The following is a 26014-nucleotide window of genomic DNA, read 5'->3' on the forward strand; positions in this document are numbered from 1 at the left end:
TGAAGTATCCATTTTTAAAGCCCGATAATAACTAAGTATGGAAAGACTAAAAACTAAACTTTGGATGAGCTGCAAAATCTGACTACAGAGAGTCATCTGGAAAGGTCTGAACTTATATGCTAGTTTTATGATTTAAATGGATGATATGTGCTACCCAAAACTTAACATCAAACATCTTAGATTTATTTTTAAAAAATATGTTTTTAGAGAGACATTATTGATTGCTTAAGCAGTTTAGAGGATGGAAGGAAAAAAACCCCACAAAACTGGAGACCTGTTTCTTCAGTATTTTATGAATAAAGTGGGCAGTTATTAAGGAAATTGTCAAAAAAAAAAATCCCCAAACCATAATTATTTCCCATAGTTAATTTCTGTTATCAATCAAATGTAGTTTGTTGTTTTCTTCTAGACAGACGACCAGCATACACTGACCAACACTCATTAGAAAAGGAATTTTGGCCAAAAGCCACTAATATTCAGTATCTGCTGGGACAAAGAGGATAAAATGCATGCAACTTTGAAATACTGCATAAGCCAAAACAAGGATATGCTATAGACTTTTCAGTAATAATATAGGTTGAGTTATATAGAGTTTAGATTTCTAAGTAACAAAGTCATGCTTTAGCCTCCTTATAGCTAGAAAACTGAAGAAGAAAAAGGCATGATTTTTCTGGTATGGCTATTTTCTTCCTCTGAATGTTTTTTTTTTCTTAGCACACTCTTTAAGCTATTCCACTCCTTTAGCAGATGCTTGAATTGACACAATCCAGCGTGTCATCAGTGTTACAGCGTTTAAGAATTTCTAAACTGCGGTCCAGTAGAAGATAACCTCCTATAACCTACACACTGCCTGGTTCAGTGTCTGAACCACTAAATCAATTTGTACACAGATAGAGAAGCAAATAAAGAGTTGTGGTACACCAGATGCTTTCTTGCTGGAAAACAAACAAACAAATAAAGAACACCACTTGAAACACTACAGTAGCCAGCAAACTCTAATGAGACATAATTAAAGAAAATGAATGCTATAATCTGCAAAGTTGAGACAGGAAAGAAAATCAAGGGACTTGAGTTTATGCATTTTTATGTTTTATTTCTTGATGTTACCCACTAAAAGACATTATCTGATAAATTTACAAATAGCAATATCGCTTTTTAGATCCTTGGTAGAGAGATAAGTCTTGCTATTCAATTTATTTATTTATTTATTTTGGCAGGGGGACGGGTGAAACTGGTGCCTCATTACCTAAAATATGTATTATTTCAGAAGAGTTATTTAACACAGTTCATGTGTTTTGATTTCCTTTGGGCTGAAACCTGTTTCTTGTTCATCCATAATGTTACTTTATGTACTCATAACAGAAGATCCTGCTCCCAAAACAGGCTCCTTATTTCCCCTCTCCTTTTGGCAGTCATGGTCTCCTGCCTGTGTTCAGCTACGGCCACAGTTCTGTTTTACAGATTGGCAAATCTCAAGTAAGTAAACAATTTCAAATCCTGTAGAAGTGAAACTACCGCAAAGAAAGAATCACAATGGTTTGTGCAGGTGTTCCCAAAGCTGCCAACAAAGCACAGAAGCAACGCCTGCAGTGCCCCAGATACCAGAAGCATGCTACAAAGCTCAGAGAAAAAAACCTAGCGTGCTGATCTTCTTAAGAAGTAGGTCATAAAGAGGGAATGCGTGTTTCCAGTGAGAGCCATTTTTTACAGGCTAACTAAGAAGTACACGTCGCTTTCGGGGCTTTCGTGTTTGCTGGGCAACGGCAGATGGGAAAGGCACGAGAAGCCAGGACAGCCCCCACAGAGGAGACCCAGGGTGGGACACCCAACACGGCCCCAGGCCTGCGAACAAAACCTACGCTTCCTAGGCCCCACCGCTTCCATGGCAACTGAACCCGCCCCATTTCCGCCTCCTGTTGCTCCCCGCGGCCGCCGAGGCGCCGCAGCGGAGCTCGAGGCAGTGCGCAGGTGCGCTCCGTCGCCTCAGCCGACCTCTCGTCATCCCCTTCGCCCGCCACTTTCCCGCCCGGCGGCGGGGAGCGGCAAGGCTGGGCGCACGCGCAGTTCTACAGTTCCTACTGGGCGCTCGCCCCGCGGCGGCCGTTGCTCCGCGCAGGCGCGGTGGCGGCGGCGCGGCCGGGCGTAGGGGGGCAGTTTAACAGTAAACATCCTGCCGATTTGAACGGCGGGTTTGGGCGGCAGGAAGGGCCGCGGCCGCCATCTTGTTTGTTTGAGTGAGCGGCTCGGCTGGGCTCGGAGAAGTACAGCGGGTACCCAGCCCGGCCCGGCCAGCCGCCGCGCCAGTCTCCCCCCGCCCCGGACACGGGTAAGGAGCAGCACTGGCCGCGCTCACTCCGAAGGACGGCGGCTCCCTGCTGGGGCCGGGGGCGGCCGCACCGCCGCCGCGGCCTGGTGGCGGTACGGGCACGGCCCGCGGGGAGCGCGGTGTGAGGTGGGGCAGGCCGTGGCGGGCGCGGCGCGGAGCCGCGGGACTTCCGCGGGGATCAGGGGTTCGGGGTCCGGCGGCAGCGGGGTTGGGGCAGTTGTGAGTGAGGGTCCGCGGGGCTGATGCCCTCTGAGGACTTTCTGTGGCTCTCGATGGAAGGCTTCCGCTAAGCGTAAAGCGAGGTGCTGTGTTTGTGTCGGTAACAGAGGAGGTGGGGTACGTGTTCTTCGTTGGCGTGGCACTGTGAGGGTAAAAATGGCTTTTGGTTGTATTCAGGTGCGTGGAAGAAAACACTGTAAATTTAGAAAAGTTGGCATGCAGAGCCCCATTGTGTGAACGTGTGTTACCTCATCCTCCGTGCTACTAGGTACGTGAGAAATGGGGAAAAGTCGGAGCATTAGGATCAGGTTCGAGTTGTGAAGGTTCATTTTGCGTGTTTGATATTCTGTGGAACTTGGAAACACCGCACACGCTGATCTAAAATACTACAGAGGAAGCTGAGAGGAAACAAAAGAAGGAGTAAGAAGTTTGCGAGACCTACAATAATCTGAAATTGTCACACAAATTACTGTTGTCTGACCATCCAGGTTGCTGCTACACTACTCCAGATATGATGGTATATCCCCCAGAAGTGAGTGTAGTTGCTCAGTTGATGTGTGAGTTTAACCGTGAGGCAGAATGTTAAGAACCAAGTTTTCTTACAGTCAGATTTTTGGGTGATCTGTTGGGGAAAAAATAAAAGACTGATAAAGTCTGTTGTCTTTATTAACTAACATGTTTAAGGAGTGTGTTAATGCTTGTTTGCTGCAATTGGATCATTTACTCTTTTGACTTGGAGCTGCAATTTCACTGTATGGTTTGGGATAGTTCAGGTAGGACCTAAAAACAATCTTTTCCACTGTGTAAATGAACATTCTGAATCTAAATGGTAGGACAGGATACCTGCAAGTAAAATAGAGGTGGCTGGAACAAATGAAGGAAAACCATTCCTAAGGATGGTAACCTCAGACAATGAGGATTCTGAAAGATCTGCCATTTGAATTAGATGGTGTTAGTGGGTGCTGTTCTGGCAGTTTGATAATGTAGATGTGTAGTATATTGTGATTGGAGAACAGTGAATGCATTTTCTACATAACAAGAGGTGTATTTTAATCAGTTGCAGACTAGTAGTGCAACCTTTGGCATAGCAAGTTCGAATGTAAGGTGATGGAAAAAGGCAAAACCTGGAGACAAATTGAAAATGCTGTCAGGTTGGACTAGTTCAGTTTCATCTTCTGAATAATTGATTTTGTGGATGTAAGAAAGTGACTTGTCATTGAACTTCCGTAAAGCTGGAGGTGCCACCAAGAAATGTACTAAATATAGAAAAATGTGAGTTAACAACACAACTGTAAAGTTATCGAAGGAAGATGAAATAATGCTGAGAGCACTGAGCCCTAAGGAGTTAGAATCGTAGAATCACCAAGGTTGGAAAAGACCTCCAAGACCATCCAGTCCAGCCATTCACCTACCACCAATATTGCCCACTAAACCATGGCTTTCAGTACAGCATCTAAATGTTTCTTGAACACCTCCAGGACAGTGACTCCACCACCTCCCTGGGCAGCCTGTGCTGGTGTCTGGCTACTCTCTTGGAGAAGTATTTCCTAGCGTCCAACCTGAATCTCCCTTGGTGTGACCTGAGGCCATTCTCTCTCCTCTTACAACTGTTACCTGGGAGAAGTTGATTCCCACGTCATCACAACCTCCTTTCAGGTAGTTGTAGAGAGTGACAAGGTTGCCACTGAGCCTCCTGTTCTCAAACAATCCCAATTCCATTCATTCCAGTTCCCAGCAGTTTGTAAAGACTGATCCTCTGATCATTTTTTTTCAGTGTGCAAATGGAACTTGCTGGTGAGACGGCGTAAATGGTTGCAGGGAAGGTGTAGGCACGTAAGGACTGTATGTTGGAGGACTGTGACATAAAAAAAGAATCAAATGGATAACTACAGGACTGAGACCTTCTGGACTTGGGAGGTGTAGGCAGCTCCAGCAGTGGCAGGTGAACAAGGCTGGGATTGGCGTGGCTTGAAGAAAGAGGGGAAAAAAAAAAGTAAGGGGGAAAAAAAAAAAGCAGAGAATTATAATGACGGGCTGATTTTTGAGCTGTAATATGGAAGACGTCTGCTGATCAGTGGTTCACTTTGGTTCTAGAATAGCCTTGTGACAGGAACAGAAGTAGGTGATGAAACAAGACTCAACCTATGAACTTGTGTATGTAAACATGGCCTCGTAGGGTAGCAGAAAAGTGGATTTAAAGGGTTAGAGTGGAGAAATTCTCATCTTCATAAAGTCTTTTTTTTTTTTTTTTTAAGACGAAACTGTCAACTGTTATTTTATTACACTTCTTTCTGCGTCTGTTGAAAGATGGTGCTTAACTCTGAGTGCTTTTCAGAGTTTATATACTTCTGTTTCAACACACAGAAGAATTTTAAAACTTAAAAAAGGGATGTCCAGCAGAGAAAGGGAGGTGATTGTCCCCCTCTGCTCAGCTCTTGTGGGGCCCCATCTGCAGTACTGCATCCAGGCCTGGGGCCCCCAATAAAGGAAGGATGTGGAGCTGTTGGAGCGGGTCCAGAGGAGGGCCGCTAAGATGATCTGAGGGCTGGAGCACCTCTCCTATGAGGAAAGGGAGGGGGGGGATGCTTATGAGGGTGGACAGTGATAGGACAAGGGGGAATGGTCTTAAAACTGAGACGGGGGGGGTTAGGTTAGATATTAGGAGGAAGTTTTTCACACAGAGGGTGATGAAACACTGAAACAGGTTGCCCAAGGAGGTTGTGGATGCCCCATCCCTGGAGGCATTCAAGGCCAGGCTGGATGTGGCTCTGGGCAGCCTGGTCTGGTGGTTGGTGACCCTGCACACAGCAGGGGAGTTGAAACTAGATGGCCATTATGGTCCTTTTCAACTCAGGCCATTCTGTGATTCATTCTATGGCTTCATAAGTTTGAATTCATGGCTAAGATGAACATTTCGCAACTACTGACTGCCCAGCTTTCCTGTTGTTTTTTTTTGAGAGGATCAGTTGCTGGGTACTGTAGATAGGAAAATGAACTGTCTGAATGCTATTAGTATCACTTTACATATTCAGTTATTTTCTATATAAAATTGTAGACTTCAATACTTCTGCAGAAAGAAAAATATTTAAAAATGATGGGATTGTTGAGCAAGGTTTGGGCAGAGGAACTTGAAGACAGTAACATTGACAGTAACATAACTGTCATTATGTCATTATATAACATAAGCTGATTGAAGCAAATTCAGAATGAGTTAAAATCAAGTTTAAGCTTTCTTAAAAGCTCAATTGGGCAGGGTTGGGATTTGATCCCAGCTGGTCTTGTGTGAGTACATAGTATTCTTACCTTGTTCGTTTTCCTGTCTTTCTTGAAGCTGTAAGTTCTTAGGATGAGCTTTGAGGTCTTGTTCCGTAACTAGTCAACTTCAAAAGTTGACAATGATATTTTACCTTATAATCTTCTTAAGAGCCATCAGCTACCCTTTTGCTTTTGAGGCTTCCTATTTGTTGCTTTTGCACCCAAAGACAGATATTGTGTGTGTCTGCCTGAACGCTGTCTCTCCAAAAAACCTTCTGGTGCTTTAACGTTGATCCCAACCTTAAATTACATAGGAAAATCTTCTTCCTTTTATGCCACTTCATTATTATATACTGCCCTGTGTATTAAAGGTGAAATAATAAAATAAGGAAAATATTTGAAGAAAGTAAGAGCAGTCCTTGGGTCCTGCTTTAAGCCATTGTGCTGGTGCTCAAAACAACTACAGTTGAAGTGCTGCCGCTAAGACATGCAAAGACACGTTTTGCGTAGCTGATAGAAGCAAGGTATTACAATACAGCAGGTCGGCTGGAATTTCCAAGTGGCAGAGACTCTTTGCTGTGACATGGGAAGATAGTGCTGCTTTGAACAGAAGTATTATTTGTCGGCAGGAGTGCATTTTAAAGTGCTTTAAATGATTGGTACTCTGATGCTCGTGGTTTCTCTTGATATGTTTTGCTGCAGTGAGGCTTCAGTAATGGGTGAAAAGAAACCGCCTCTGTCAGAAGTTAGTTATATTAGATTCATACTTGCTTCAGAAGCTTCTAAGTACCATACACATGCAGTATATTCTTCCTGCCTGCAAGATGAGTGAGCTGTAGGTTTGAACCATAATTCTGGTACTGAGAGGAGTCAAACCTAAGAAGCAGTGCAAGCAGATTGGTTTTTGTGGTGTAATGGTTTTCAGCCTCTGTTCTTTGATTTATTTACTAATAGAGTATACGTTTTAAAGCCCATTCCCATACGTTAAGTCCCCTTATGGGGGGAGTACTTTGACTTGGGCTGTCAGTTCTTTGAAAGACAGAGGTTATTAGCAATTTCTGATTCAAAAAGTCAAAGCAAAAACTCCTCATCTTTGTGGTATAACTGACCTCCTCGTTTATAGGGGCAACTAGCTTCCCCTCCAGATCTTAACCATTTGTGTTCTGCTAGCATTATCACTTTAAATCCTGGACAGCAGTGATAAGTTGGTCTTCTTCTCATTAGTCCTAAAAGTACGTTCCGTGTTTGGCAGGAAATCTTCAGTGCGTTTTCAGGCTTACGGTTAAGGGTATGTTTGAAGTTCTGTCATGCCCATGTTACATATTTCAATGATTGCAATGTATTAGTGAATAATTACACCAAACTCTGTGAATCAGTGTATGTTCTTCTCCAACTGTTGGAAGGCCTTGTTAAGTGTTTGTTTGCATTCCTCTGCTCTTCCTCCTTGCATTTGTGGGTAACTTACAGGCCTGCTGCTCAGGGTAGTGCAACTCCAGTGACTAAAATGCTGTGCTACAAAGTTATGTCTCTGTGTATTCAAAATCATAGCATCATAGGGTTGTAGAATGGCCTGGGCTGAAAAGGACCTCAAAGATCATCTAGTTTCAATCCCCCTGCTATGTGCAGGGTCGCCAGCCACCAGACCAGGCTGCCCAGAGCCACATCCAGCCTGGCTTTTAGTGCCAAAAAGTGTTATGAGACATTTGAAACTGTGTGAGGGACTGAATTGTCCAGTGGCCTTTGAGGCAGCATGAAGTTTTCCAAAAGCCAGTGGGAGGAAGAGGGAAAGAAAGCTCTTATTGACCAAGGACACTTCCAAAGTGATTGTGTTTTGCTTCCTAGAAAAAACTTGCTCATTTCCAGCTTGGCGCAGCGCTGTTCTTAAACCCACACGGTCTCAACACATAGAAATAAGCAACTTTGACTTTTGTTAATTGGCAGCTGTTACCACTGACACCTGTCTTCTGAAGTCATAACAGAAATTGTAATGCTTGCTGTGTACTTTGTTAGCTCAAGCTGAACGTGGCCTTTATTCTCTTTACATCTCATGTACTCTGTCCATTCTTAGCTATGGACAGCTGGTGGCCAGCCTGTTTATCAGACAGATAAGTTTGATAATTGTTTGGACAACAGTAGAGTTTCCATTTTGTATTTAATGCAGCAGAAATTCAGGGCTCAAATGGTTGACATTTACTTTCAGGAATCTATTCCTAGATATGCAGTTTTTCATTTATTACCTGCATATGCAGAGGTTGGCCTTGCTTCCACTGAGGCAAGTGCTTTTTATGAGCATACACCATAAATACCAACAACTCTGCTGTGAAACTTGTTTCTTTTACCTGCAAGCTGATTGCAATCACTGAGCTGTTGTCTTGGTGAGAATTTCTCTCTGGCTGTCGTGTTTACCAAGGCTTGTGTTTCACTGTGATCCTTGTTTGCTTTAAGTTGTGTTGGTACGCATTTGGAAAACATGTTTTTATTGGTTAGAAATTGATGTTCCTTGTGTTGCCAAAACAAAACTGCCCCTACTTACTGCAGTGTTGGTGCTCAAAAAGCCTCAGCTGTGCTTGCTGCATTTCATCTGTTTCACCATTTCTTCCCCCCTGCCCCGATACGGGTAGTTCTGGAAAAGAAGCTGTATGTGGAGAATCTTCTACCTCTTCGAAGCAAAGTTACTTCTAGCTTGCAGTTAAACTCAATCAGATGCTTACTTCTGCAGGTATTATTAGCAGCTTTATGTCACAAGGCCTCATGGTGTCCTGCTTCCCCATGGCTTTCTATGCTGGCGTCTTTATCAGCAGTAAGGAGATACTTGTTAGATAAGTAGAAAACAGGTAGCTGCTAGGTAAGAGGAAGGAAGTCTTACTTTCTGATGGGGGAGGAAGAAGAAAGTGAAACTTTCAGGAAATTTGGAGTGATGCAGTTAGTTTCCTCATCCCTTGCATGAAAAATATGAAATATTACTAAGAGGATTCTGAGATGGATAGCAGTCTGCTCAGAAATAGAGAGTTGTACTTTCTGTTCTAAGAAAACATGGAGCAGTCTGCAGAGTTGACCACTGTATTTTAGAATGCCCTGTGTTTTGCTGAAACAGCATATAGTGTAGTAGCAGCTGCTGAGAAAGCTGGTCTAGAAGGAAATGGAAGAGGTGGAAGACCACTGTGGTTAAGGAAACAGGTACACATCTGTTTTCATTCTGACAGTTTGGTACTGTTGTCAACTTTTGTTAAATGTATGCAAGGATTTTTTTCCTTGAGTGGTAAACATTTTAAATTTATGTGAATGGTTTTAGTCTGTGGAAGGAGCACTGATTGATCATCGTTCTTCCTGCTTCATGTTTTCTTTGCACAAAGTTAGGTATTACATAACCCACACCTGTAAGTGTTTTGTACAAAATTTTGATCTTAATGAATGAAAAGCAAACATAAGGAGTATGTTTGTGAGGATGTTACTCATCAAGAATTCTTTCCTTCTATTTGCCTTCCTCTTTACAGATCTGCTCTTCGGTTTAGACATCTGGGACCATGTTCTATGCCCACTTTGTCCTGAGCAAGCGTGGGCCGCTGGCCAAAATATGGCTGGCGGCCCACTGGGATAAGAAGCTAACCAAAGCCCATGTTTTTGAATGTAATCTGGAGAGCAGCGTGGAGAGTATCATTTCACCAAAGGTATCTATTTTACACTGATGTAATGTTATCTTGTACTGAAAAGAAATTGTTTGTGCAGGTGGTAGCTACTATTTGGGTTGCTTAGAATTGCTGTTCTAAAGCATGAAAAGGCCTTTTCAGGTGTGAAGTACTCTTTTGAATGATTCTGAAGATGACTTTCTTGTCAGTTTTCTAGTACTAGAGTATCGTGCAGTTTAGTTAGAAAATGTTTTGTTTTGCATAAATGGAGAACTTGTATCTTGATGTGTCGTGCATGATTTAGAAGCAGATGTTTGCAAAAGAGGAAGCCTGAATTTGTGTGCAAAGTTATCTTTTAAAGGCCTTTGTGCTTTCAGAGTTGTTGGTACTGGAAGCTGCAGAAATAATATTTGAGATATTGTTTATGCTTGTGACCAAAGTACAAAACAGGTCTTTTATCAGCAGCAAGAAGAAGCGAAGACTTAGAATAGCTTGTAATGTCACTGTTTCTGTGAAGATAGGTTCATTCATAACAATGTTACAGGGTAAGGTAGAAGCCTTGCTTTTGAACCGTTTGGTTTTTTTGCTTGTTCATGGAAAGAAAACAGGGACAAACTTGGAAGAATGTAACAGCTGTACAGTTAGTGTGAAACTAGGGGGAATTTTGAGGAACTTGTGTTCTTAATGTCTTTTTCTCCTCTGCTGCTCATAAAAATGAAAATACCCATTCAGGAACTGGTGCACTGATTTGGTTATAAATTCTGCCCCTTAAGAGTAAGAAAGTCCCTATATAAAAAAGAAGGAAAATTTATTTTTCATTTCTTTTGATTGAATCAAACCAAACAGTGTCGCAGTAATGCTAATCTGGATTTTGGAACAGCTGCCATTATGAAGCAAAGATACCTATAATACAATTACAGAGATGGTTACTGTTCTAGTACAAAGTCATTTCCTTCAGTGCCAGCCCTGGAAGGATTTGGAGAGGATAATGTTTGTGGACGCAGCTGAGAGCTCATTTCAGAAAAAGGAGGAACTGCTGGGCACTCTTTCATACGTTTAACTTTGTGTAAGACTTTCATCAGTTGCTGTAATGTGAGTTAATGTATGCGGTTTTGTATTCATAAAGTTTGAAGGTAGACATTTAAGGTTTAAATTAAAAAGGTCTTGCTTCACACAAGTCACCTGTGCTTTCAGACTAAAACATTTAAGAAGAATCCTCTGGAGATTTGCTGCGACTCCTTCAGTGCATGAAGTACTCAATTACACAGCAAAACATGCAGGTTGAGGAGGAGAGCAATTGAACCTAACTTTAATATGACAGTGTTTGTTTATGAGCATCTTTTGTCTTCCACTGTTTTACTTTCCTCTGTAACTGAAGGACAGATGATGGATAGGTAGCACAGCACTGTCTTTAACCACACTTCAGCCTTAATCACATTATAATTTGTGGCTGTCCAAACTTTGATTAAGTGACAAAGGTGTCAGAAAAGGATATGGGGAATTGGATTTTGTCTTGATGTCCTTTTTTTTTTTTTTTTTTTTTTTCCAGTGTTTGGAAATTCCTTAAGTGAGATTCTCACCAATTTACAATTTACTTACATTTTCCAACTTATCCTAGACTAGCATACAGATTATCATCTGAAACTGTAAACTTTTCATTTTTTATACGTTTAGAATTTTCTACTGATCTTTATCTTTATTTGGAATATTTGATATTACTGAAAAACTCATACAAAGCTGGCAAATCTAATCATAGGGAAGAGGTAAGGCTACACCTGAATCAGTGATTGTACAATCTTCTTTTAGGTGAAGATGGCACTTCGAACTTCAGGACATCTCTTATTAGGCGTTGTCAGAATCTACCACAGGAAAGCAAAATACCTCCTTGCAGACTGTAATGAGGCCTTCATTAAGATTAAGATGGCTTTTCGTCCAGGTACCTATCTTTGTCCAAGTGCTTCTAAAGTTTTATAACCCTTTTTAAGGTGATATGAAGTTCTACTTCCTGTTTGTGACAGAATAACTACTTAAAGTTGTATAGGATAATTACAGGATAAGTTATTTTCCTTAGTGTTGCTTCAAGCTGGCTATGTAAATGAGTTGTATGATGAATTATTTTTTTGATTGAATTCTGAACAAAATCTTTTCCTATTGGGGCTGATTGAGTAAAACAGTCTCAAAAAGTGGCATGCTGACTTGAAACAATTTGAGGCACTTGTCTCTGTTCTCAGTTTACTTTGCAGCTTAACCATTCTGGTGTTCTTGTTTGCTCTGAGAATTGCTTACATGTTTTACCAGCTAACAGCTACAAATAATGAACTGCCCTGCAAGCAGGGCTAAGTTTCTTAGCTGCTAGCCAAGGACTATGACAAGTAAACTTGTGGAGTCGTGCTTGTTCCTGGTACACTATGGATGGTGATTCTTTGATTATCCATTGTGGAGGGGAACAGAGTTGGCAGTGTTTCTGAAGTATCAGTACCTCAGAATGGCCTGTGTGGGTCAGAAGGCAGAACATGGAGCTCAGATCTCCCGCTGGTTACAGAATAAATTGAATCTGCATTTTCCCTGCAGGTGTCCTGACCTCTAAGCTTTTGAATTAAACAGGGGCAGTGTTACTACTGGCTCTACGTAGCATTAGGTTACTACTTACTGCTGGTTCTGTTTTTTCTGTGATGATGCCCATTGAATAGCAGATAAAGTATCTCAGGAGGATTAAAAAAGACAACAACCAAACTGATGTGATTTAGATCATCTGGCTGTTTTCAGTGCAGAAGCAGAAGATTTGTGTGGGTGGTTCAAGTACTGTGCTGGGATTTCAGAAGTTAATTGAATTGACTACATGACCAGAAGCAGAGTAGTTATTGTGTTGTCACTGCTTAGCACAAACCACATGTAGAACTGTGTATCTCATCTGGAGCATCATGATCGAACAATTTCCTACCAGGTGCGTGCATTAACAGATAACTGTGCAATATTCTGGTGACATAAAATGCTTGCACTAGCTGTATGGGTCAGCACTGTGCTACACAAACATTTAGTGACCCAAAGCTTGCAGTTCTTGCAGGGTTATACGGTATGACAGCTTGATAAGTAGGTGTTTTGTTGTTAGCCTGAATCTCAATGCTAACATTATCTAAAATTTCTTCATAGGTGTTTAGCATGGTTTCAGCTCAACAACTGAAAGACAATAAGTTTATGAAGGTACAGCTTCGGTGGAAGCACAAGGAAAAATGCTGTCCTTGAAAGGAATGGGAACTCATGCCTGAGTGTTTTTCTCTGCAGGGGTTGTCGATTTGCCTGAGGAAAACAGAGAGGCTGCTTACAATGCTATTACCCTACCTGAGGAGTTCCATGATTTTGACCAACCACTTCCTGATCTAGAGTAAGTTGATGCTTTTCTTATAACTTCTTTATGAGTTATCTGTAAACATGGCAAGTGTACAGGTTGAAGACTTCTTAGCTTTTAAGAAATAGGGGGGTTATGAAGACTACTGTTTTATGTATTGTTTGTAATGGAATTTCTGGGATGTGGCTTGCTTTAATAAATAGTCTATTTGGCTTGTACTCAGTTTGGATTATGTAGTAAATTTCAGTTAGAAAAAAAAAAAAGCTTTCCTAAGAAAAGTGCCTTAACACACAGCTGAGTATTAACTGAATACATTTACTAGGTACATTTTTTTTTTTTTTTTTATAACTGTATTAATAGCTCTCAGAGTTAAAAGGGAGCAGTGCTGTTTTTAGTTATTAAATTGGCCTTAAAATTAGTGGCCCTGCATAACAGGGGTGAAAGAGAGGACTGATACATTTTCCAGAAGATGACACAACTTGAGTTGAAGGTTTTATCCTTTAATAGTCTCAGTGCTTCAAGTAGGACATTCTGTTCTGTGTTTGTCATCCACTTTTTCATTGATTTAAATGTGTAGTGAACTGCTTAGGAATTCCATGTTTATCTGTGGGTTTGTTTGTTTATTTTTTAATGGAGATGTTAATAATTGCCTTTTGTTTGTTTAAGTGATATTGATGTGGCCCAGCAGTTCAGTTTGAACCAGAGTAGAGTGGAAGAAATTACAATGAGAGAAGAAGTAGGCAACATCAGTATCCTCCAGGATAATGACTTTGGTAAAATCTTGTGTATTATGTTGTTCGTAAACTAGTTTTGATAACTGTGAAGTTGTAGTTTTGCAATTACTAGAGAATTTTCCTGCTAAAGTGCAAAAACAAAGTAGATCAAACAGGATGTGTTTCTGTATGTTTAGTTTTTATGTTCTTGAGTTTTTCCAGGACGTCTGCCCTCTGTTACTCAGTATGCTCCTCGCTGCTTACCTAAAGCTGAAGAACGTTCTGTCACATTAATTAGTGAAATACTGTATCAATTTTAATATGATATGATATGAAGAAGTCAATTGTCACTTGAATTCTAGGCGTATTTTCAGTCAAAAAATGCTAGGAGCTTTCTAAAGCTGGAGCAGTTGGTGGTGACAGGTTTGCTGATGCTCCTTTCAGTGTGTGCTCAAGGATGGTGTTTCTAAGATTTGAATCAAAACCTGAAAATATTTGGAAAATATTTACCTTTGGGTAGTGAAAATGAAATAATATCCGTAATTTAAAAATCTTATTGAAAGTGTAGTCTGAGCTTTGATTGTTTATTTGATATCAGTTTGGTGTCTGTACGTGCAACTCGGTCTCCAGGCATAGGATATAACTTTTTGAGTAGTCTTTAAATATAAGATCCTGCTAAAATCTGTTTCAAAAAGGTTTAAAGTGGAGATGTTTTTTCTTGTAATTGTTTGAACAGTATTTTTGCTGTTAGTATTGGTGAGCATTATTTAAGGCCACAAAAATTATTCAAGTGATAAAACATCTCTGCTATGAGGACAGGCTGAGAGAGCTGGGGCTGTTCAGCCTGGAGAACAGAAAGCTTCAGGGAAACCTTATAGCAGCCTTTCAGTGTGTAGAGGGGTGGGCTGTGAGGAAGAAGGCAGGATCTGGTGTGATAGGACAAGGGTAAATGGTCTCAGGCTAAAAGAGGGAAGATTTAAATTGGACAGAAGAAAAAGTTTTGTAAAATAAGGGTAGTGAAGCACTGGAAAAAGTTGCTAAGAGATGGTGTGGATGCTCCATCCCTGGTGACATTGAAGGGCAGGCTGGGCAGTGCTCTGAGCCCCCTGCTGTAGCTGTAGGTGTCCCTGTTCATTGCAGGGCAGATGGACCAAATGGCTTTTAAAGGTCCTTTCAACTCAAATGATTCTACAATTTCTTCTATTTTGCCTATCAACTCTGAAATTAAAGTAACTCTGAAAATGTTTGTTTCAATGTATATTTTGCACTTTATGAAAAATTACAGGATGAAAATGATGAAAAGGTGTGGTCTTACAAGTGAGCTTTCCTAGATGGGTTAGCTAGGTCCCTTGCATACCGGTTCTTCTGCATTTACAGCTGTGAAATCATTTTTGCAGGTGATTTTGGGATGGATGATCGTGAGATGATGAGAGAAGGTAGTGCATTTGAAGATGACATGCTAGTGAGCACCAGTGCTTCCAATCTCCTACTGGAACCTGAACAGAGCACCAGTCACCTTAATGAGAAAGCTAATCACCTGGAGTATGAAGACCAGTACAAAGATGATAATTTTGGAGAAGGAAATGATGGTGGAATATTGGGTATGTTTGAGAAATTAAAATATTTTTCCTCTATCCTAGGTTGTACCTTAATACTTTTGGGGGGAGGAGGTTGTTTACTGCGTTACTTGGATCCTCTTAAGTTGTACTTTCAGCAGTACAGTTCTCCTTTATGAGTGCTGTAGCAGCACAGACGATGCATTCCAGGTGATCTGTATGTTTTTAAATGAAGTAAAATTAAGTCATCCAGAGCTTCCCCATTCTGTAAAGCATGAAACATTCTTTAGAGAACAATATACAAACAATATACAACTCTTTGACTTCTTCCAGTGCTTTGGTTCATATGTTACAAGTTATATTAAATGCTTCCACTTGAAGTACTAAGAAGCATAGCAAGGTGCAAGTATGTGGCAAGTGTATTATAATAAAATTTATCTCTATGTTGTGAGTTGGAGCTGAAATTTGCCTTGGAATGTGCCTTGTGATGACTTTCACGTCAGCATCAAAATACAGGTTTCTCTAACTTCTGCACTCTTTCTCTACGTTCTCCTAAATTTGTCTGTACTTCATTATAAATTTGTTTGCACTTTGAATTTGCGGAAACAAAAGGGATGATGTTTTCATACGGTCGTTTCAGATGACAAACTCCTCAGTAATAATGATGGTGGTATTTTTGATGACCCACCTGCACTCTCAGAAGGTGGAGTAATGATGCCAGAGCAACCTCCCCATGATGATATGGATGATGATGATAATGTGTCAAGTGAGTATCATCTAAGGCTAGAACTTGAATTGGTTTTACCAGTTTAATTAAGAATCTAATTCCTTAGAAGTATGTTGAGCTGAGTGTATGTATGAAATGTGTTGGACCATTTTAAGATGTGGGGGGAGAGGATGGAAAGTGTAGCACTGTTTTTATTTTGATATTATAGTGCACTGTATTTGTTCTTGCTGACAGTGGGTGGACCAGACAGCCCAGACTCAGTAGATCCAGTTGAACCATTGCCAACCATGACTGATCAGACAACTCTTGTTCCCAATGAGGAAGAAGCTTTTGCTCTGGAGCCTATTGACATAACTGGTAAGTAAAGTGTTTGGAAGTATTTTCTTTGGATCATTCAGAGCCCACCTTAGTATGATGGAGTAGAAATGAATGACTCTACTTCTCAATTGAGAAAGAAACCAAGGCCTGAGTGCCGAATTCATTTTATCTTAATTTTGGCCTTCTGGTGTTTCTGAACAGATCACTTGTCTCAGTAATCCTGGAGGACACTGGTTTGTAACTTTTGAGGAATGCGTGGAGTTAAAAAGCCACAGTGAATTGGAAAAGACCTTATCATGTCTGCAGCTGTATTGCAGTATCTGTAGTGCACCAGCACTGTCACTATAGTATTTTTGATAGCCAAGAGTGACTGTCTAAGTTGAGAATGCTGCTTAGAGAAGGAGTGGTCTTTTTTTTAGTGCAGTTGTTATGAATCACCGATCCCAGCAGATAAATCTCTTTATTTGAAGCTCTAGTAAATAGAGAAAAAGACAGAATTTCATTAATGCAAGGCACTTGCTTGAAGTGGTGTTGCATTTGGCTCGGTATGAACAGACCTCCCTTAAATTAATAAAAAAAAAAAAAAAAAAAAAAAAAAAAAAAAAAAGTAAAATAAAATTAAAAAATGAAAAAAATCTGTTTTTTTTTTTTTTTTAAAAAAAAAGGTGGTTTGTCCTGTAATTGTAACCCTGGACTGATTTACTGCTTGACCAGTCAGTAAGCCCTGCTGGCACTGCCCTCTGGTGGTAAGCTAGCAACAGAGGTCCTTAGCTGATCGGCTGGGACCAGCAAAGACAGCATTTTCCAGAGCTTCGGGGTCTGCTGCCAGGGGCCAGGCTGTAAACAATTTACAGTAAAGCCTTCTAGAACAGGATGAGAGGTACAGGTATGATAACCACCCGTATTAATATTACCAAAGGTCACATAGGGCTTAAGGAAAGAAGAAAAACAACAAACCTTGTTACAGTACTTTGGCTTTTTGGCCAGTGGGACCTTACATCTCAGGGATTTGCTCATGGACACCAGCCATACAAACCATGAGGGAGGAGGCATATGCAGCTAAGGATATTGGCAGTTATAAGAAAGATTCAATTACACTACGAGTGTAACAGACGAATTTGTGGGCTGTGGGACTGTATTTGTAGTGAGTAACATTTGATATAGTGCTTTTAGGTTTTCATACCTTCTAGGGCTGACATTTCCTTATTCTTGTGGCTGCATTATATGTGGTCAAGTAAGGCCTATAGAAAATCTGTAAGATTTCTACTACAATTTGGTATCTTGATGAGCTCACCTGCATTAATTTTAAAAAATCTCAACAGTCAAGGAAACCAAAGCAAAGAGGAAGAGAAAGCTCATTGTGGACAGTGTGAAAGAGTTGGATAGCAAGACCATTCGAGCCCAGTTAAGTGATTACTCTGATATTGTTACAACGCTGGACTTGGCACCCCCTACGAAGAAACTGATGATGTGGAAAGAAACTGGAGGAGTTGAGAAGCTTTTCTCTCTGCCTGCACAGCCTCTGTGGAATAACAGGCTACTGAAGGTAATGCTTTCGTACAAATTAATTTTTATATCAGATGTGTTCAGGGTTTTGCCTAACTGGTAAACACCAGTATTTGAGCTACAATCTAATTATAATTCATCAGTTTTCTTCTTGTTTTTGCTTTTTAAGAAAGACTTACTAGAAATGACATGAAATACCAATGCTTATTTATCAGTGACAAAATAATTTTTCTTGTTTATAAATGTTGGAGAGGAGATTAAGAAGGAGGAAGGAAAGATGGCACGTGATTGCTTTATGTGACGTAAGACATTGAGAGCTGCAATAGTGAGTAGTTTAACCTTTCTCCTGTAGCTCTTTACTCGTTGTCTAACACCCCTGGTTCCAGAAGACCTAAGAAAGAGGAGGAAAGGTGGGGAAGCTGACAACCTTGATGAGTTCCTTAAAGACTTTGAAAACCCAGAGGTGCCCAGAGAGGAACAGCAACAGCAGCAGCAGCAACAGCAGCGGGATGTCATTGGTTTGTTTGTCATTGGTCGTTTGGTCAAAGATGCTCTGCTTTCCTTCAGAGCTTGCTTCTTTCCTTTGTTCTTAATATTAAGTTCCTAAATATAATGAAGTACTTTAATTGCTTGCTTAGCTTTTTATACAGTCCCTGACTTAAAACAGCTTTTTTTTCTAGAAATAGAAGACAGATTTGGTTTGATCCAGTGGAATAAGTGGGTATTGAATTGGTTTGTATACACATCTGTGCCAGATCATTGTAGAAGCTATGCAATCTATTAGGATACTTCATTCTAAATAGCAGATTTTACCTAGATGCGTCAGTACTACTTGCAATTACATTACTAGAACTGCTTTTATTATGGAATATAGATGAACCAATTCTGGAAGAACCAAGTCGTTTACAAGAGTCAATGATGGAAGGCAGCAGGACCAACCTGGACGAATCTGTTATGCCACCTCCACCTCCACAAACTGGTGTTAAACGCAAACTGCAGCAAGTGGAACCAGAACCAGTGTTACCTGTAAGAATTATTGTGATTTTTTTTTTTTCTTTCAGTTTTAATCAGAAGTGGGAAGTATCTTTGAGCAGAATGTGACACAGATTTGAGGTACTGACTTTCTTTGCAATCAAGATACAGTGGAGTAGTAGCAGAATCTCTTAAGAGTTTATGGGGTTTTCTAAGCCTTTATGGGGTTTTTCTGAAAAAACCTGTGTAAGCTTTCTGTGTAAGCTTTCCCCTGAAGTCTAATCGAGTAGGAACTGATGGTGTTTCATCCAAAAAAAGTCTTCAATGAATAAATTACGTCAAGACCTTCTGCTGTGGCAAGTGCATATTAGAAAGTCTGTGTGAGCTGCACGGATTCTACCTTTTGAAAGATATTCCTGGTAGTTCATTGTTAGCAGTTCAAACAAGATCTATCAGGAGAGTTTTCTCCTGATAAGGGTTATGGGTAGGCTGTTTCATATCTACCCCTTCTATAAAAACTGTGCTGACTCAAACCATATTTTTTAAGGGGGAGAAGAAAAGTGCAAAATTAAAGTTACACTCTTCCTGAATGCTGACCTGGTGAGAAGGGAGAAGTCCTAGATTGTGCGGTGTTTCTCATGTCCGTGAACTTGTTATCCCACTTCTCATGGGATTACTCACTGGTTACTCACTGTTGAATGATGCAGATGTTACATGGTCTTATAAAAAGCAGAGCACTGGATGAAATTGGTCTCGACTGTGCTGAAGTGGATAATGTGTTTTGGGGTAACTTGGACTATGCCAACAAGATCAGGTCTCTCAGTAAACATACCTTTGAGGTACCTGCTGTGTGATGCTCTCATATAGAAGTAAATGCTTAGAAATTTTACAGAGTGCCTCGTTCTTAGTTCTGTCCTGCTTGTGTTGCAAGGGACAACATTTTGATATGCTGAAGGTGTCTTATTGACTGAGATAGTTTGTTCATGTAGTACTGTGTTCAGTTACGTGTGATGATCCAAGAAATGAGGTCAGTAGTTTTGTTGGGAAGCCTTTTTTCTTAGTGGTGCCATGACTCTTGTTTGAGCAGAGTGTGAAGGATGAAAAATGCAGGTGTGGAGAACAAACGGACAAAAACATTACCGATCATTTTTCAACACTTCTTATAAATGGCTAAGAGAAGAGTTAGAGAGACTTGGATGTTGTGAAACTGTTTTGTAGTGTCAGCATTCTGTTGTGAAAGCACCAGTAAAGTGATTCTGTTTATCTGTTCCTGTGTATTCTTTAAGCATCCACCATCACAACAGCTGGAAATACCACCAGTAGAAATGCCTCCAGAGGAGCCGCAGAACATCTGTCAGCTAATACCAGAGCTAGAACTTCTACCAGAAAAAGAGAAGGAGAAGGAAAAAGAGAAAGAGGAGGAGGAAGAGGAGGAGGTAAGAGCAGAGCTCTTAAAAAAACCAAACCAAACAAAAAAAAGCTATGTAAAAAGGATTTGTTTCCCTGGCACTGGTCGATTTTGTATTCAAGAAAGGTTAACTTTTTATTTGGGGAAAGTTAAACTTTAGAAATGTAGCTGTTGCATGACCATTTTACAAATCACATCTGCGTTCTCTTGGGAGTTAGAGTACACTTCTCTTGAGGTTTGATTTAAGCCACTCTCTCTGAATTTTGATGCTTTATGCAAGAAATTTTGGACTTCAATTTTCTTCGTACTGCAGCAAGCTGTTGCTGTTTGCAGTCAAATGTTGCTTTATAGGAGTACAATCAAAACTAAGAAATACATCTTGACTTAATTTTGAGAAATGAAAGAAAAAATTGTCCAGGTGGTGTTTTCTGCTCAATTTGAAATACCTGATTTAAGACTGGAAACAAAGATACTTGCATGTGTTGCTTTCATGGTGATTTTTATAATTGCAGGCTTTGAAATATAGCTTTCATTTTAAAAGCCATATGCAATACATCTTCTGTAAATAAGCACTGTTCTGAGTCCATGACCATGTCCTCCCTAACAACACTGCTCCCTTCTGCAGCTTTTAGCAACCTGTTTTCCTTTTTCAGTAACTCCATTTCCACACTGAAATGAGAATGTCAGCATTGAATAAAGTTGACAAAATAAAAGAATTGTTGATACTATGTTTAGATTAGATAAGTCTTCTTTCATTAAGCCATCCTGAGTGAACTTCTTTGCATTGCTAGTTGCCAGCATGACGTTTTGAGGTACAGTCATAGTGGCATGCAGCCTTACTAAGATACATCAGCTTAAGCATTTATCTTCCTCTGTCCCATTTCCTACTCTCCTGGCTGTACCCTGAGGGCCAGGTTGTCCATACCTGCTTAGATGGTGTCTGTCTTGGCAAAAAGAAAAAGCTGCACTGATACATAGAAATACCTCTTGTCAAAGTTGGTGCATGAGAACATCTGTGGTTTTGTAAATGAGAGTCTGGCTACTTGCAGGAAGAAGATGGCACAGGGGGTGATCAGGATCAAGAAGAACGGAGATGGAACAAGAGGACTCAACAAATGCTTCATGGGCTTCAGGTACACATTATCATCTGCTTTCTCTTGAAGTAGCTTTTAATGTATCCACTGGCACTGTTGACCCGAGGTGGAAGTTTAAGTAAAAACTTTATTGTCAGAAGATAGAGAGTTAAAATATCAGCTCTATGGCAGGGAGGACATACTCTTGTAACTGACTAAATCATAATGTAACTGCCATGTTTTTCAAATAACATTTGAAACAAAACTTTTCACTTACGTGTTTTCCAGCCACACTCTGTACACAAGTAAGATTCCCAGAAATGCAGTTTCTAAAATAACTGAGTTTGTGTTCTTGCAATGAAACCTTAGCACCCCCTGACTTTGAGCTCTGTAAGAACAGGCAAACATCGTCAAGGTTCAGGAACGAAACTGTTTTGTGGGATGTTTGCTCCTAGATGGATAAGTCTGAAATCTTCTGTGCTGCGATAAGCTGAATCTGCAGCAACTGGGGGAATATGACCTTGACTGTAGTGCAGCATTACTTTTCAGCAGGTGGCTTCAGGCTGCTATTGTCAGTCTGCACAACAGATAATCTTCTGTAGAATGGATTCTTGCTTGCTAGAACTGAAGGGCTTTTTCTGATAAGAAAATTGAATACCTCTAGTATATATTTGAAGTTGAGTGCAAACTTGTGTCTGCTTGCATGTAGGTCTACCTTTTGCTTTTAAGTCTGGTTTGTGGTTCCTACCCATTTCCTCCCTTAATTATTTTGGCAACTTTGGAGATTGTGGTTTCACTGGAGTGTCAATCCTATCCCTCTAAGCTGGCTTTGTCTTCCAAAGTCATCTTTCTTGGGGTGAAATTAGTCTCCATCTGCTGATAAAAGCTCATTGTCACTATTGTGTCTCTGAGGTTCTGTTATAGTTGTGGGGGTTTTTTTTTGTTTGTTTGTTTGTTTTTAAAGTTCCTGATTTTTCAGGCAAGTAAGATTTAGTGGTAATTTCTGTTTTCTCAGAAATACGTGCTCAAGCAAAAGCTTTAAATTTCTGGAGCATGAGCATGTGACATTGAAGACTAATGTGAATGAAGTCAGGTTTTTTTGCTTGCCTGTAAGAATTCCACAAGCTTAAGATTGTTTTAAACTGTTTATATGGATTAAGTCTAATAGGCAGCGAGGCAGCACACTGTCGCTTCCCCAGTGAGATGGGGGACAATATCAGAAAGCTAAAAACAAGGAAGTTTATGGTTTGATGTAAAGATGGAGTAGCAGGTGGAGTGTAGTTGATTGCACAACCGAAGCAAAATAGGGAACTCGTTCACTGCTTCCCACCAGCAGGCAGATGGTCAGCTGTTTTCCAGTGTAGTAACGCAGTAACTCGAGACACGTCCCACACTCCCTTCCTTTCCCCTTATCCCCTAGATTTAATTCAGCATGAATGTATGGTATAGAGCATTAGCTGATATTCCATATCAGTTGGGGTCAGCTGTTGTGGCTTTGGCTACTTTTAATATCTTATGCATTTCCCAGCTTTCTTGCTTTGGGGGAAGCATGAGAAACACAAGGCCTCGATGCTGCGCAAGCACCGCTTAGCAGCAGCTGAATCATTGGTGCTTTATCAACCTGTTTTGATCACAAATTCAAGACGTGGCACCAGATGAGCTGCTATGAAGAAAATTCATTCTGTCCCAGCTAAAACCAGCTGTCAATTTAAAATCATTTTTAAAGTGTACAGATGTTTAGTTGGTAATGTTCCTTATGTTTTTTCCTCTGTTTAATCATGGATTTCTTACAAGAGCTTCAGAATTTGCCTTGGGCCACATCTAGCTTTGTTTGATTGTCTCCTCCATGTGCCCAAAAAAGGATCAGACTGGATAGCTGAAACATTAAATCTGTAATGAGACACAAAGTTAGGACCTGCTTAATATGAAGTAATTTCATTTGGCCAGCTTAGTATCTTTTCATCTCATAGATATTCCAAAGTAGATGGCTCTGTTTTAAATTGAAGATGTTAGTAGTTGTTCTAGGCTGCGTCCTTTATATTCTGGCCAAGACTTTAAAAAAAAAAAAAAAAAAAAAAAAAACCAAAAATAAACAGCTTTTGGATACTTTCTTTCAGACAAAGAGGATTTTTAGAAATAAACAGGCTTTCACCCAGGGAAAATGATGCCTCTTCACAGAACCTGAGCTCCGGAATTACTTTTTGAAACAACAGTTCATGATTCTGTTTGGTGTTATTTTCATTCTGAGAGATACAAATAGAAAATAGTTGTTCTGTAGTTTAAAAAAAAAAAAAAAAAAAAAAAAAGCCACTGGCTGCTGCTATCCAAAGGCTTTGTGTAATGCTGCGGTGCTTCTGCAATATGTGGCCTCAACACTGTTGGTTTTCTTTTTTTTTCACCCATTTTGGGGCTCTTAGCAGGTTTCATTTAGGTAAGATCCATGTGCAATTTATACACATGTTGTAGTGTCCCTGCCCAGCGTTGTGTCACAATCCTTCCCGGCATCCCTCAGATGATAACAAACAGAATCTTGCCAATTGCTATTCATGCTTGTGTGCGTTTTGTAAATGTGCCTTATGGATGTTTGTGTTTTTCAGAGAGCTCTTGCTAAGACTGGGGCTGAATCCATCAGTTTGCTTGAGCTGTGCAGAAATACAAATAGAAAACAAGCAGCTGCAAAATTCTACAGTTTCCTGGTACTTAAAAAGCAGCAAGCTATCGAGCTGACACAGGAGGAGCCTTACAGTGACATCATAGCGACCCCCGGTCCCAGATTCCACATTATTTGAATGGTCAGACACAGCAGAGCTAGTGTTTGTTCACTAGTGCGTACGTGTATTGCCCCTTCTGTAGGGCCCTCAAGACCATCGCAGCAAACTTAGATTTTATTGTCTGTATAAAGTCCTCGTTGGGTTTTCTGGGGGGTTACCTGGGTTTTGTATTTTAAATCGACCACTTAAATTTTTAGTGAAACTGCTGGGGTGGGAGGCTTGAGTTCCAGCTGCAGAAACCAGGCAGCTCAAGGACCCGGATGAAGATTGTGCTAAGAATGCAGAGCAGATGTGTGCAATATTGGTGCATGTAATGTTTGAGTATCATGACAATGTCTTACTATCATTTGACTAGTTAATTCAGTAGTGATATTTTAAAACCTCTACAAGTAAACCTGAACGGGCAACCTATCATCTGGTTAAAAACTGCCAAACTTGTCTAAAATGTTCGGTCTGCTTCTCATAGTTGTGGTTTTTTCCCCTTCCTTAGATCTCTGTGCATACTGTGGGTCTCTTACAGCTGCCAATATGAAAGGTAGTGCCTGATACGTCAGCTTGCTTTGTCACTGCATTTTTGCAGTCAGATTTTTGTAGCCCTTGATGCTAAGGGGAAACGGGTGTCTGTGGAAAGCCCTTCCTGGGAGTGACACCATTGCATACATGAAAGGACTGAACGTGTGTTAAGCATTTTAGATGAAACGTAACTTTCTACTTATCACCTCATTACGGTCCACTACTGTTAATGGCTAATTACTGTTAATAAGCATCAAGTGAAAACTCTAGCCATTTCATTTAAACCTTCGAAGATATCAAAGGACTTTAGGTTTGTTAGAGCTGTATATAAACTCCAGACTTTTTAAAACAAACTTCTAGATTGTAAATTATCTGATTTTTATGAAGCAGGCTTACAAGGGTAAGGATAAAAAGTTGAACAGATTGCCTCTGTAGAGGTATGACATTCAGATACCACCTGTACTGAAAGGGCAACAAGCTTGAATATACAGTGTGAACGGGCATAATTCTGCTTAATTGTGTAGCGTATTAATGACTCTTTGGATATATTTATGGTTTTAGTATTGATTTTCCAGTAATGCACACTCCTGTGTTCCAAACATTTTATCAGATTTGCAAGAGAAGTCCCATTTGGTTTTACATACAAACAATGAAGCTTTACTTTGAGATCAAGTAGTACCAGAAATTATGTGAATATATTGATTATGGAAACCTGTCTTAACTTTTTTTAGGGCAAAATTATTCACACTGAAGGTTCTGGTTTTAATGTGGGCACTTTGTGGTATAATTTAGGGACTGAAATTTCAGTGTATACAGAAGTGTAAAATTATGTGAATGTTTAAAAAAAAATAATCTGCGACTCCATGATGATCATGTTTTAATAATCCTTGGAAAAGTTAATTGTATAAAATTACTGCAGCTTTATTTTCAACATGATGTGCCTGTAAAACCATGGTTTTCCCCTTTGTAAAAAGAAACATTGTAGATAACTTGAATGTTTAATTATAGAACAGGTCATTCGTTTCTCGTTACACTTTTTAGTCTGGTTTTGTTGCTTTTCAAGGATGATATTCTTGAAACTAGTTGATGCTGTTATGTATAACTTTTCTAATAAAAGTTGTGTTATAAGCTGTGATGTGTGAGCTCCGTATGTTCTTTGAACACCTTTCACTTCTGTAGCAAGGACCTTGTATTGCTTATTTTGGTATTAGGAGTGGAAGTATACTGATAGAGCTGCTGGAGAGATTTAATGCTTGAATGTGCAAATGAATTTCCTATCATTAGGAAGGAGAACTGACTTCAGTGGCCATCCTGTGGTTTTGTTCAGGCGCTCTATGCTAGGAATGTCTGTGTGGAAAATTAGAGGAGGCTCCATAAAGTGATTCATCTCCATGCCAGTCCCTTCTGAATGCCAGAACATTTCCAGCCTGAATTCTTTTAGCTCTGCAGTTCTCTTTCTTCTAGAATTGCCTCTGTGAATATGTCAGTGCTTCTGAAGATACGTGGTCCTTGTAGATCCAGACGCTTGGATCCGAGCCTGTAAAAGCAGCAGATCTCCTATGGAGTCCCTCAGGTTACCTGCAGAGCTTATGCAGAACCCAGGGTAATGAATTCTGTTTGACTCACGCTGTCTCTGGGAACTGAAGAACCAGCCTGGATCCAGTAAGGTAACTTCATCACACAGA

At 40.3% G+C, this 26014-nt stretch overlaps 1 protein-coding gene across 2 annotated transcripts; it reads left to right on the forward strand.

Annotated features, from left to right (window-relative positions):
• Nucleotides 1-2185: 2185 nt before the first annotated feature.
• RAD21 (RAD21 cohesin complex component) lies at nucleotides 2186-25462 on the forward strand. Of its 2 annotated transcripts, XM_042840010.1 has the most exons (15): nucleotides 2186-2326; nucleotides 2723-2813; nucleotides 9295-9468; nucleotides 11233-11362; nucleotides 12709-12808; nucleotides 13439-13545; nucleotides 14883-15086; nucleotides 15682-15807; nucleotides 16003-16125; nucleotides 17409-17632; nucleotides 17945-18110; nucleotides 18467-18618; nucleotides 19851-20000; nucleotides 21022-21105; nucleotides 23643-25462. In XM_042840010.1, exons 3-15 carry the CDS (start codon nucleotides 9325-9327, stop codon nucleotides 23832-23834), a joined length of 1902 nt encoding a protein of 633 aa, XP_042695944.1. In that variant the 5' UTR covers nucleotides 2186-2326; nucleotides 2723-2813; nucleotides 9295-9324; the 3' UTR covers nucleotides 23835-25462. The 2 variants fall into 2 exon arrangements, with proteins under 2 accessions (XP_042695944.1, XP_042695943.1); XM_042840009.1 differs by lacking the exon at nucleotides 2723-2813.
• Nucleotides 25463-26014: the final 552 nt, after the last annotated feature.

The sequence above is a fragment of the Centrocercus urophasianus genome, unplaced genomic scaffold (genome assembly GCF_019232065.1).
Source record: "Centrocercus urophasianus isolate 14NV4802_14NV808 unplaced genomic scaffold, USGS_Curo_1.0 seq_11, whole genome shotgun sequence".
In the NCBI taxonomy this organism is placed as follows: domain Eukaryota; kingdom Metazoa; phylum Chordata; class Aves; order Galliformes; family Phasianidae; genus Centrocercus; species Centrocercus urophasianus.

Bases quoted from the DNA above. Each gene is read 5' to 3' on its own strand.
- RAD21 (XM_042840010.1), top strand. From the start codon at position 9,325: ATGTTCTATGCCCACTTTGTCCTGAGCAAGCGTGGGCCGCTGGCCAAA. The intron at 15,808-16,002 runs GTGAGTATCATC...TCTTGCTGACAG, and splicing joins TGATGATGATAATGTGTCAA to TGGGTGGACCAGACAGCCCA. The intron at 21,106-23,642 runs GTACACATTATC...TGTGTTTTTCAG, and splicing joins AAATGCTTCATGGGCTTCAG to AGAGCTCTTGCTAAGACTGG.